Source organism: Molossus molossus, unplaced genomic scaffold, assembly GCF_014108415.1.
Source record: "Molossus molossus isolate mMolMol1 unplaced genomic scaffold, mMolMol1.p scaffold_m16_p_12, whole genome shotgun sequence".
Classification (NCBI taxonomy): Eukaryota; Metazoa; Chordata; class Mammalia; order Chiroptera; family Molossidae; genus Molossus; species Molossus molossus.
Genome location: NW_023425347.1, coordinates 13,276,093 through 13,288,531, shown reverse-complemented (window position 1 = coordinate 13,288,531; position 12,439 = coordinate 13,276,093). Strand labels below are relative to the sequence as shown.

Here is a 12,439-nt window from a genome sequence, read left to right as displayed (position 1 = left end):
TGGCAGTGCCATTTGAGCAAACAAACTCCGTCCAGCGCAATGATTAACAGAGAGCTGGTGAGCTCACACAGGTGCAACCTTTGGCCAAGAGAAGAGGCTGGTTGGAAGTTTCATAGCGATGACTTGCAGGACGGCTGCCTCGCCCTTTCATGATTTTACCTTGGGGATAGGCGGGCACATTGGAATCACAACATCCCCGAGGCAATTTATTTTTGTGTAGTAACAGGCTGCAGATTAGGGGGAGACGGCAAACAATCCAGAGGAATTACTTAAGAAATGTGTCAAAGAAAGGTGGAGATGCAACGCCGTGGTACATGGAAGAACGGAAAAGGACAAGAATGGTCATCTGGAAGGGCATGAGCCAGCCAATCCGAACTGCATGAACCAAAAGGATGGTCATGGATTCCAGAGAAAATGTAAGTTAAATATATCTCCACTCTGCTCAGATCTCAAGAGACATTTTACTCATTTCCTGGTTTGGAATAATGGGCTCTTGGAAGCACTGTCTTTTCAGTGTGTCTCTTATCTCTGCCCTGACTTTTGTACTGGTTTATAATAACAAGTTATGGGAGAAGAAACGTTTTCTGAGGGCGTCTCTTTCCAATGCCTCACTCTTAGCAGAAATCTGTCACCAGATTTCTGAGGGGAAGGTTTTTTCCTTGACAGAGAACGCACTGAAAAGTACCCTCAGTGAATCTGCCTGTTCCGACTACATGGCTCAAAGTCACTACATCACAGAAACACTGTCTGAGGAAGAGGCCGGGTTCCCTTTGGCTTACACAATGACCATCCACAAAGACTTGGGCACTTTTGAGAGACTCTTCAGGGCAATTTACATGCCCCAAAATGTCTACTGCGTCCATGTGGACGAAAAGGCGACAGCTGAGTTTAAAGGTGCTGTGCAGCGGTTACTGAGCTGCTTCCCAAACGCCTTCCTGGCTTCCAAGACGGAGCCGGTTGTCTATGGCGGGATTTCCAGGCTCCAGGCTGACCTGAACTGCATCAAAGACCTGGTGGCCTCGGAGGTCCCGTGGAAGTACACCATCAACACCTGTGGGCAAGATTTCCCCCTGAAAACCAACAAGGAAATAGTTCAGTATCTGAAAGGATTTAAAGGGAAAAACATTACCCCGGGCGTGCTGCCCCCAGCTCATGCAATTGGACGGACTAAGTATGTCCACCAAGAAATATTACACCAAAAAAATTCCTATGTGCATAAAACAACAAAATTGAAAAATTCACCTCCTCACAACATGACTATTTACTTTGGCACTGCCTATGTGGCCCTCACAAGGGAGTTTGCTGACTTTGTCCTCCAAGACCAGCAAGCACTTGACTTACTGTCCTGGTCCCAGGACACCTACAGTCCTGACGAACATTTCTGGGTGACGCTCAACAGGATTCCTGGTAAGTATGTCTCTTAACTTTTGTTTTTATGTATATACATTGCATGGTCAGTATTGAATAAAGTGCTTAAAATACAGTAAACAATATTTCAAAGACCTTTACGGTTTCAAATGTTAACTTACAATGTTTCTTACAGCAGCTGTGCTCACAGAGCAGGTTGATATAAACACCTCTGTTTTATTTTATTTGTTTTTTAATTAAAAATATCATACATTTATTTGTATTTTTCAGATAGTTCACGTTTTTTTCAATGGTTTTGTTTTGTTTTTTATTTTTGTTACAGATGTTTCTCCTTTTTTCCCCCATTGACACCCTCCTCCCAGTTCTATCCCCTACCCCCAGCATTATTGTCTATGTCCTTGTTTACAAATATATGCACATAAGTTCTGAGGTTTACCTCTTCCCTCCCCCTACATCCACCTCTTCTGAGGTTTGTCAGTCTGCACCCCACTTCCATGTCTCTGGGTCTATTTTGTTTCTCAGCTTGTTTTGTTCATTATATTCCACAGATAAGTGAGATCATGTGATAGTCTTTCTCTGACTGGCTTATTTGGTTTAGCATAATACTCTCTGAGTCCCTCCATGTCATCTCAAAGAATAAGAAATCTTTCTTTCTTACAGCTGCATAGTATTCCATTGTGTATATGTACCACAGCTTTTTTATCCACTCATCTATTGATGGACACTTGGGCTGTTTCCGGATCCTAGCTATTATAAATAGTGCTGCTATGAACATAGGGGTACATATATTCTTTCTGATTGGTGTTTCAGGCTTCTTAGAGTATATTCCTAGAAGTGGGATCACTGGATCAAATGGAAGTTCAATTTTTAATTTTTTGAGGAAACACCATATTGTTTTCCATAGTGGCTACACCAGTCTGCGTTCCCACCAGCAGTGTACTAGAGTCCCCTTTTCTCCACACCCTCTCCAGCACTTGTTTGATGATTTGTTAATGGCAGCCATTCTGGCAGGTGTGAGGTGATACCTCATAGTTGTTTTAATTTGCATCTCTCTGATGATTAGTGACATTGAGATTTTTTTCATATGTCTCTTGGCATTTGTATGTCCTGTTTGGAGACTCACCTCTATTTTACAGATAAGGAAACAGACTCAGTGGTTAGCAGGGCAGTGCTAGAACTTTAATGTCTGACTTGATTTTGTTGGTATCCCAGGATTTTCTGCACCCCGAGACCTATTTCAAATATGTGCTGCAGCCTTGAGGCAGGGCAGGGACTGAGGGAACACTGGCGTGCAAACAAGATCAAAGCCTGTTCTTCTTTACGTGGGATGGCATTTATAATCAGGAATAAATACTATAAATTAAGTCTGAATGACAACTTGAACATTTTATTTTATTTTATTTTTTATCCTCACCCGAGGACATTTTTGCACTTATCTTCAGATAGAACAGGAGGGAGACAGGGAGGAAGAGAGAAAGAAACATCGATGTGAGAGAGACACATCCACTGGTTGCCACCCACACGACCCCAACCAGGCCGGGGATAAACTGCAACTGAGGTATCTGCCCTTAGCAGGAACTGAACCTGGGACTCTTTGGTCAGCCAGCCAACGCTCTAACCACTGAGCAAAACTGGCCAGGGCTGAACATTTTCATTATATTTTTGCGCCTGTTGAAGCCCCTATAGCTAAATTAACATCCTTTCAAAACAGAACAGGATACAACTTTAAATGTTTCATTTACAAGTTTTTTCCTGAAATTGTGCCAGAATTGGAGCACCCTAAAGATTTCTGGAGCACTAGCCAGTTTGGCTCAGCGGTTAGAGTATCAGCCCATGGACCAGAGAGACCCCAGTTCGGTTCCCACTAAGGGCATGTACCTCGGTTGCAGTTTGTCCCCGACCATGATTGGGTCGTTTGGGTGGCAACCAGTGGATGTGTCTCTCTCACATCAATGTTTCTCTCTCTCTCTCTTCCTCCCTCTCTATATGAATATAAATGCAAAAATGTCCTCTGGTGAGGGGGAAAAAAAGATTTCTGGACCAGTGCCTTCATTTTATAGACAAAGAAACTTTAGTATGGTTACATGATGTGCTCATTACCCAGCTGGTAAATGAATGTGCCAATTATAAACCAGGTCTCCTAAACCTGATTTTTTTTAAACTTGATTTTCAATTAGGTTCCAGTTGTTACTAAATTAACTCCTCTTTCCCTTTGGCCTAAGTTTCCAAATGATTTGAATGATCTCAAGTTGTTTACAATGAACCAGTTCAGTTCTGCTAGTTCAATTCAAGATCAAACTACAGAGTTACAGGTCAGAGGAAAAGTCCCTGAATCAATATGAGGATCAAGTTCATGGCTTCTTGAGATTAGTGGTTCCACCCTGGATGGTCATTACAGTCACCTGAAGCTTTTAAAAGTACAGAAGGCCAGGCCCCATTTCCCAGAAGGCCTGACTTCCTGGGTGGAGTAGCCGTCTGTATTTGTTCGGTCTCCAGGAGACTCTCAGGATCAGCCAGGGCTATGAACCATTCACTCTAGCCGTTAGTTTTAGACATTAGTATACAAAGCTTCACAGACTTACAGTGCTTTTTATTTCTTCCCCAACCACTGGACAACAACTTTCTTTTTCCTTCCATCCTTTTTTCTTTCTTTCTCTTTCTTCCTTCCTTCTTTGCTCTCTCTCTCCCTCTCTTCCTTTCCTTCCTTCCTCTCCTTCTTTCCTTCCTTCCTTCTTGAGATATAATTGACATAATATTATATTAGTTTCAGGTGTACAACATAATGATTCAGTATTTGTACATACTACAAAATGATCACCACAATAAGTCTAGTTAACATTCATCACCACACAGGGTAGAATTTTTTTTCTGTGATAAGAGCTTTTAAGAACTGTTCTCTCGCCCTGGCCGGTTTGGAGCGTCGGCCCACGGACCAGAGAGTCCCGGGTTCGGTTCCTGCTAAGGGCACATACCTTGGTTGCAGTTTGTCCCTGGCCCCGATTGGGGTCATATGGGTGGCAACCACTCGATGTGTCTTTCTCACATCGATGTTTCTCTCTCTCTCTTCTTCACTCTCTCCCTCCCGCTCTATCTGACGATAAATGCAAAAAGTGTCCTTGGGTGAGGATAAAAATTTTAAAATGAATAAAAAAAAGAACTGTTCTCTTAGCAATTTTTAAATATACAATATAATATTATTAAGTAGAATGACACCCTCTAGGTGCATCCATGTTGTTGTAAATGGCAAGATTTCTTTTTTTTTTAATTTTTTTTTTCTTTATTGATTTTAGATCTAGAGGAAGGGAGAGGGAGAGGGAGATAGAAACATCAATGAGAGAGAACATTGATTGGCCGCCTCCTGCATGCTCCTCACTGGGGATCGGGCCCACAACCTAGGCATGTGCCCTGACTGAGAATTGAACCAGCGACCTTTGGTGCATGGATCAATGCTCAACCACTGAGCCACACCAGCCATGCAAGATTTATTTTTTTATGGCTGAATAACACACACACACACACACACACACACACACAGTCTGTCCTCGTTTATCGCGGTTAATCGGTTCCAGACTCTACAACAATAAATGAATTTCCGCGAAGTAGGATTCTTTATTTATAAATCTAATATTTTCGCAGTTACAGGATAGAAAACCTGTTTACGACCCTCTAAATACATTTTTTAACATTATTAGAGTCCTCTAGACAGGAAATAACACCCTTTAGTCACCATTACACTTGTATTACCCAATATATTAAACAAAATAAGAGAAAATAAGACATATTAGACATTACAAATATCATATTATTATTGTACATTTAATTACACACACACACACAGTTTTTACACACAACCACTAACCTATGAAAATAGTGCAACTTGTTCGATGATGAAGCGATGATGATGAAGCAATGCACAGCAAAGAAGAGCAAGGTTGTTTCAGATGCCTAGCGATGTAGAAGCGTGTATGAGAGAAACGAACTTTCATGAGGCTGAGCCAATCAGTGGCCAGGATAGGAAGAGGATAGGATAGGCAATCAGTGAACAACATGCTCTGATTGGCTTGGTTTCACCACACATGATTTTTTGGAAAAAAGTTATTGCCCACACACAAGGAGTGGTCCAGCGGTTGCACTTGGTGTTGAAGGATTCCTGGGGTGCTCGAATACATAGGCCTACAGTCCATACATAGTCATTTTAATTTTAATTGTAATACAGGGGTGTATAATTGACTCAGATAACCGAGCACGCGCTGTATCATTTTCACTGTCTCGATCAACTTTTTAATGAATATATTTAAAAAAAAACAACGCGATAGTGTGAAGCCACGAAAGTCGGTTGGACCTGGATTTTTGCACCTCTGCTTAGCAGTTACAGGTCAGCACAGCAATAGAAACCAAATATACTGCTCCAGGCATTTCAAACATTTAGAAGAGGGAGCCCTTGAAATGCTACCTGTGATGTGTATGAATGATACTTGCTGAAGGCTGTGGCCCATCACTGGTGCAGCCGACTGCCTGGGACCTGGGGTGGCCAGAGGGTAGGACTTGGTCATGAGGAGGGGAGAAAGCTGGAAACTTGGGTGGCTGTCTTACTTAACTGTGACTCCTGCTCTGTGGAAATCTGGGTCATTTCTGTTTTGAGGGCCCTTCTAGTTGAGGTATGAGTTGTTTGTTCTGACCATTTTTAAGATTGTTCTAGTTGACTGCATGATTGGGAGCTAATTAGGATTCTCAAAGAAGTAATAGGCGGGGGAGGGGGAACAACACCACCTTGTTAGAGTAGGCAGATAGAAAGATATGAGCTGGGAGAGGCAGTTGGGGCTGGGAGAGAACATGTGTAAGATGTGACAAACCAAAAACAGACAATAGAGGCAACAGAGCCCTGTGTGAGGAGATTCAGGGCCTCTCCGGGATGTGGTCTAACCGGTGGCATAAACCCAGGTGAAGGAGCCTTATAACTTAAAGATACATATTTTTTTGAGACACAAGGGAGGGAGTGGTGACTTGCTCCTTGCCTAGGGGCGTTCCAGCCTGGGGTATAGATCCCTGAACTCCCCATATCAGGGCATTGGTTTGGTTTGGGCCGCCTAGTTGCCTGCTCGGTTTCTAAGTTTATTTGTTCCCTACAAATACATCCTCACCTGCTTTTGCTGCTATTTGTTGTCTTTTGTTTGAATTCAGTCCTACAAGTAAGACAAGAACTGGGGGTGCAGTACTGTCTCTGGCCAGAGGCTATCTCCATGCAGAAACCCCCCTTGAGCACATCGACAACCTCATAAATGAAACGACCTCATGGGGACCTAGAACAACACCCAATAGAAATATAATGTGAGCCACGTGTGTAATTTTTTTAAAAAAATCCTCACCTGAGCATATTTTTCCATTGACTTTTAGATACAATGGAAGGGAGGGAGGGGGAGAGAGAGAGAGAAATATCGATGTGAGAGAGAGAGACATTGATTGGTTGCCTCTCACATGATCCTGACTGGGCCCAGGGATGGAACTGCAACCCAGATAGGTGCCCTTTGACCAGGAATCAAACCCACAACCCTTTGGTCCATGGATGGTCACGCTCACCTCTGAGCCAAACCAGCCAGGGCCACGTACGTAATTTGAGATTTTCTAGTAGCCACATTAAAAGACACAAAAGTAAATTAAGTGAAATTCATTTACATAATGTGTTGTATTTAACGTAATATAAAGTAACATTTACATGGTGGCTGGCGATGACTGGACCGGGCTGGGCCCCGGGCCCGGACCCCTGCTCTGGGCGGAGTGGTCAGGCGACAGCGCGCTGTCCCCGCAGCTGGAGACGCCAGCCCCGCTCGCTCAGCACCTTCAGCTCTGCCCCTTTTGCTGCGCCTGCTTTTTTTTACCTTCTCTGAAATTTCCACACCCGCTTTGGGGCCTCTACCTGCGTGGGGGCCCATGCTCCTGTGGCTGGCTTCTCCTGCGCACATCGCCCCTTCTGTCGCCAGGTTCTGTGCTGCTCGGGTGACAGCAGCTCCTCACTGTCTCCCTCAGCTCTGGGTGGTGCAGTCACCACTGCGGTGAGTACCCTGTTCCCATTTCACACGATTTCATAGGCGGCTGCTGACCTCTCGGTAGCCGGTTGTCCTTCATTTCGGCCCCACGTTGCTCCCGGTCCGCTGTGGCCAGAGTGGCAGGGTCACGTGGTTTAAAGCGCAACACACAGAGGGCGGTCACTTATGCACAGTAAGCCCCTTAGGAAGCGGCAGGTCCTCTGGAAGCCTCTCAGGACATCAGAGTGCCTTCGGGATCTACATGGGGATCAGAGTGCCTTCGGGATCTACATGGGGAAGGTCCCCACGAGGACAAGCGTTACAGAGAGGGACTTCACCTGTGGCTTCGAAGAGGCTGCGGGCCGAACTTCCCTGGCTGTTGTGAAATCAGGGCTACCTGCCCTCCCCCCCCCCCCCCCCCCCCCCCCGTCTTCCCCCTTTCCCTCCCCCCTCCTCCCACTGCTTCCCCTCCTCCAGCCAGCAGAGGATGGCGCCGCTCAGCCTACCCGCCGGGCGCGGGATTCCACCTGCTGCTTTCCACGCGCTGCGGGCTGTCCGCGGCTTCGTCTCCTTTGTCTGTGTTTCTTGGGTTTAAAGATTTAAAAACTGACCAGTGATTTCTGCCTCACTTGCTACAAAGGAGGAGTACTAATATGACTCTGTAGGAGTTAGTTTCACGTTCGTATTCAGAGAGCAGGTTTCGTTGCCCATGGGGGGAAGGAGGAAGGAGGAGCTGCGAGGTGCCCGAGGCGGAGGGAGTGGGGAAAGGAAGAACGGACATCAGAGGCCTGGGGCCAGCTTCCACCTGCTTCTCTGGTGCCCGAGGCGGAGGGAGTGGGGAAAGGAAGAACGGACATCAGGGGCCTGGGGCCAGCTTCCACCTGCTTCTCTGGTGCCCGAGGCGGAGGGAGTGGGGAAAGGAAGAACGGACATCAGGGGCCTGGGGCCAGCTTCCACCTGCTTCTCTGGTGCCCGAGGCGGAGGGAGTGGGGAAAGGAAGAACGGACATCAGGGGCCTGGAAGCCAGCTTCCACCTGCTTCTCCTTTTTTCTTCCCCTGGAGCCAGCCTCCGGCCCAGCCCTGCTCGCATTCTGTGTCATATAGGTGCCCTGTGACCTTGTTGGGGGAAGCTTGTCACATTTCTTTTTTCTTTTTTTTTATCCTCACCAGAGTCTATTTTTTTTTTTTTCTATTTATCTCCAGATAGAGTGGGAGAGAGAAAGGAACAGTTATGTGAGAGGGACACATCAACTGGTTGCCTCCCTCACGACCTGACCGGGGCCGGGGGCAAACCACAACCGAGGTACATGCCCTTGGGACTCTTTGGTCCACGGGTGACGCTCTAACCACTGAGCCAAACTGACTAGGGCAAGCGTGTCACATTTCCATTTGTAGTAGAGTCCATACCGGCCTGGCCTTTTGTCATTATGTGAGACTGGCTAATCACTTTAGTTCCTATAAATGTAAAAATGCAAAGCTGAGGTGCTGAGTACTGAAGTCTTAATGGGAGTCACTGCAGGAGGCAGGGAAGAGCAGATCTGAACCAAGATGGTCCTGGGAACTCATACTCAGCCCTAGTAGTTTGGCTGGAATCTTGATTATGTCCAGAGAGAATTTATGTTCCTCAAACACCTGCTCACAAAGCCTCCCTGGTCACTAGGTATACTGGCAGACTTTCAGGGGAGAAAAATTTTGAGGCTAAGTATTACTATTAGCTTTGAACAATTTACTTTTTTTTTTTTTTTTTATGGTACGAGCCCCTGGCGGGAACTGAACCCAGGACTCTCTGGTCCGCAGGCCAACGCTCCAACCACTGAGCCTAACCGGCCAGAGCAAACAATTTACGTTTTTGTATCTGCTAGAAATACTGATTTTTGTTAACTCATAGGAAAAGCAGTGGGCGAGTTGAGATACCTGTGAGTTCTTTCCAAGTAAATATGCACTGTATAAACTCTAGAGAAGGTGATAAATGACACAATAAACTTCACCTTGAACAGGTAGATTATCAAGGAAACAGAGGCATTAGTTTGATAGCTTGTCCAGAAGAAACGGGGAGGGGGCTGTGAAGATCATCCAGGATGATCTGATCTTTGTTATCCTTTGTCTGCCCTCCTTCACTGGTCACTGGGCTTGTTCTTTGGGCATTCTGGCGCTCATACTCTTTCTCCTTCCCCAGCTAAGTTAGACAATTTTTTCTGGGTTCTTTTCTCTCAAGAGTATAATTCATACCTGTGTTGTCTTGAAAGTTAAACCCTGATAGGACTCAGGGCACCTAGACATTCAGTATCTTCTATGTTTTAAGTTATGGAATAATGAGCTTAGTTTCTTAGTTATAAGGTGACTCAGCAGAAAAGAGGACCATTGGAGATTTTGATATTTTTTGAGTTTTAAAAAAGATTGTAATTTCTGCAAATCAGAAATTGTCTGAAAATGTAGTTTAGATTATTTATATGCTCCTTACATACCCATGTATATCACCATTAAAATGGTTTGCATAATAATGATGTATATATAAACACGTTTGCATTGTTAATTACACCATCTTCTGGGATTTCTGAGGAATAATCAGACCTGTGACCCTGTTTTAATATTAATATTATTAATTAAATTAAAATATAATTAATTAATCACTTAATTAATTTAATGAAACTGTTATTAATAATTAATGTTCAGAAATAACATTTCTTATTGGCAAGGATGTGGAAAAAAGGAACCACATATGGGATTGCAAATTGGTGCAGCCACTGGAAAACAGTTGTGGAGGTTCCTCAAAAAATTAAAACTAGAACTATATGACCCAGCAATTCCACCTCTGGGTATTTACTTAAAGAAATCCAGAACACTTGTTTGAAAAGATGTATGCATCCCTTTGTTCATTGCAGCATTATTTACAATAGCCCAGATATGGAAGCTGCCCAGATGATCATCAGTAGATGATTGATTGAAGAAAAAGTGGTACAGCCCTGGCTGGTTTGGCTCAGTGGTTAGAGCGTCAGCCGCGGACCAGAGAGTCCTGGGTTTGGTTCCCACTAAGGGCACGTACCTCGGTTGCAGTTTGTCCCCGGCCCCGGTTGGCGTCATGTGGGTGGCAACCAATTGAAGTTTATCTCTCACATCGATGTTTTTCTCTCTCTCTTCCCCCTTCTCTCCCTCCCGTTCTGTTTGAAGATAGATACAAAAATGTCCTCAGGTGAGGATAAAAAAAAAAGTGGTACATATATACAATGGAATATTACTTGGCCACAAAAAGGATGAAATCTTACCATTTTCAACAACATGGATGGACCTAGAGGGTGTTGTGCTGACTGAAATAAGTCAGAGAAAGACAAACACCATATGATTTCACCTATATTATATGGAATCTAAAAAACAAAATAAATGAACAAACAAAACAGAAACAGACTCATGGATGCAGACAGCAGACTGGTGGTTGTCGGGGGTGCAGGGGTGGGGGGCTGGGTGGAAGAGTGGGGGGATTGGGAGGTACAGTTTGGCGGTTGCAGACTGATCATGGGGACATAAAAAATAAGGATTAAACCCACCTGAACTGGAGTCAGTGGTCATCAACTGGAATGCATTTCAGACTTTTGTAACTGGAGAGTATGTTTAAAAAATGATCTAACGATGTGTTTCCACTGTACAGTCTGATGGTTGCTCCCATTGACTGGTGGGATTTCAAACCAGGTCATCCCGGCTCTGCTGCATACAGTCTGTGTAACTTTGGGCAAGATGCCTGATTGCTCTGAGCCTGGTTCTTCTTCTGCATCTCGAAGATAAACGACCTCCTTTTTGGACTGTCAGATGGAGTAGAGTACACAGACTGTGCCTGGTGCATTGTAGGAACTCTTCACATGTTCAGAGGAACAGACTGACTTCTTAGATGTTGATTTTTGAGGTTTTAATGTTATTATTTTAAAACTTCTATGTGTAACTATATAAACCCCATGCACAATTGGCTTTGAAGGTACAAAGGCAATTTTTTGCTAGCAGTCTGGTATGTGGCCCCAGAGGCTGTCCCTCCGCTACAGCTGGACTTAGCAATGTGACCCGGGAGGTATAGTCTTAGGTAGTTGGTTTCTCTTTCCTCGTGCTAGGAAGCAGCATCTGTGACTAGTGGGAAGCCTCTCCCTCTGTCACTGTAGACGGGCCTGAAAACAAACCTCACTGGTGTTGTGCCTGGTTCTGGAATGCTCTCCTTCTGCTGCTTGTTCTAGTCATGTCTCAAGACCCACTAGAAACGTCACTTCCGCAGAGAACCCTTCCCTGTCCCTTTCCTTCCCCACAGAAGCAGTCACCTTCCTACCGGGACTGCATCATAACCTCTTGGGTGGATCTCGGTCCCCTCCGCCAGGCATCTCTGCCCCCTCCCCCGCACACGCACCCCAGTGTGAGAATGCGAGCTAGACATTTGCCCAGCCTCGTCATTCTGCGGGTTCCAATACAATGTTGAATAAGGAGCAAGGGAATGGGAGAGAAAAGAGTGTTTAATATAATATTTCCTACAAATGAATAAAATTCTCCTGCAGCTTTGCAGAATGTTTATTTTCTTCCTTCTCAATTCTGGTTCAGCTTTTACAGTCTACAGGGCAGGAACCCTGCACCCCACCCCACCCCCCACCTACTGTTCTAAAGGGCAGACATCTTTTGCAACCCCCACCGAATGCATTAGGAAACACCTTGGGGGTGGCGTTGGCCTGTGGGAGGTACTAGTCATCTGATTGCTGTAAGGTCAGTATAACCTCTTTTTTTTTTCCTTTGTGGTATGTGCCCCTAGCAGGAACCGAACCCGGGACTCTCTGGTCCACAGGCTGACGCTCAACCGCGGAGTCAAACTGGCCAGGGCAGTCAGTATAACCTCTTTACACATTTTGAAGATTGAAGTTGAACGTTTTAGTGCAGGTCTAGAAAAGTAAAGTCAACAGTTATGGAAATCTGCCAGAGTCATTTTAGCCAGGAGAGGCCTTGATTGATGCTATCCAGAAAATGCAGTTAAATTTGGCTACAACTTGAATTCCCTGTATGATTGCTACATTCCTAACAGACCTCTT

At 45.0% G+C, this 12,439-nt stretch overlaps 1 protein-coding gene across 1 annotated transcript in view; it reads left to right on the top strand.

Annotated features, from left to right (window-relative positions):
* Positions 1-485: 485 nt before the first annotated feature.
* GCNT2 (glucosaminyl (N-acetyl) transferase 2 (I blood group)) overlaps positions 486-12,439 on the top strand; it is a 97,608-nt gene continuing 85,654 nt past the window's right edge. The window contains exon 1 of the mRNA XM_036257448.1: positions 486-1,407. Within this exon, the coding sequence (XP_036113341.1) occupies positions 486-1,407 (922 nt within the window). The remainder of the gene's footprint in view (positions 1,408-12,439) is intronic.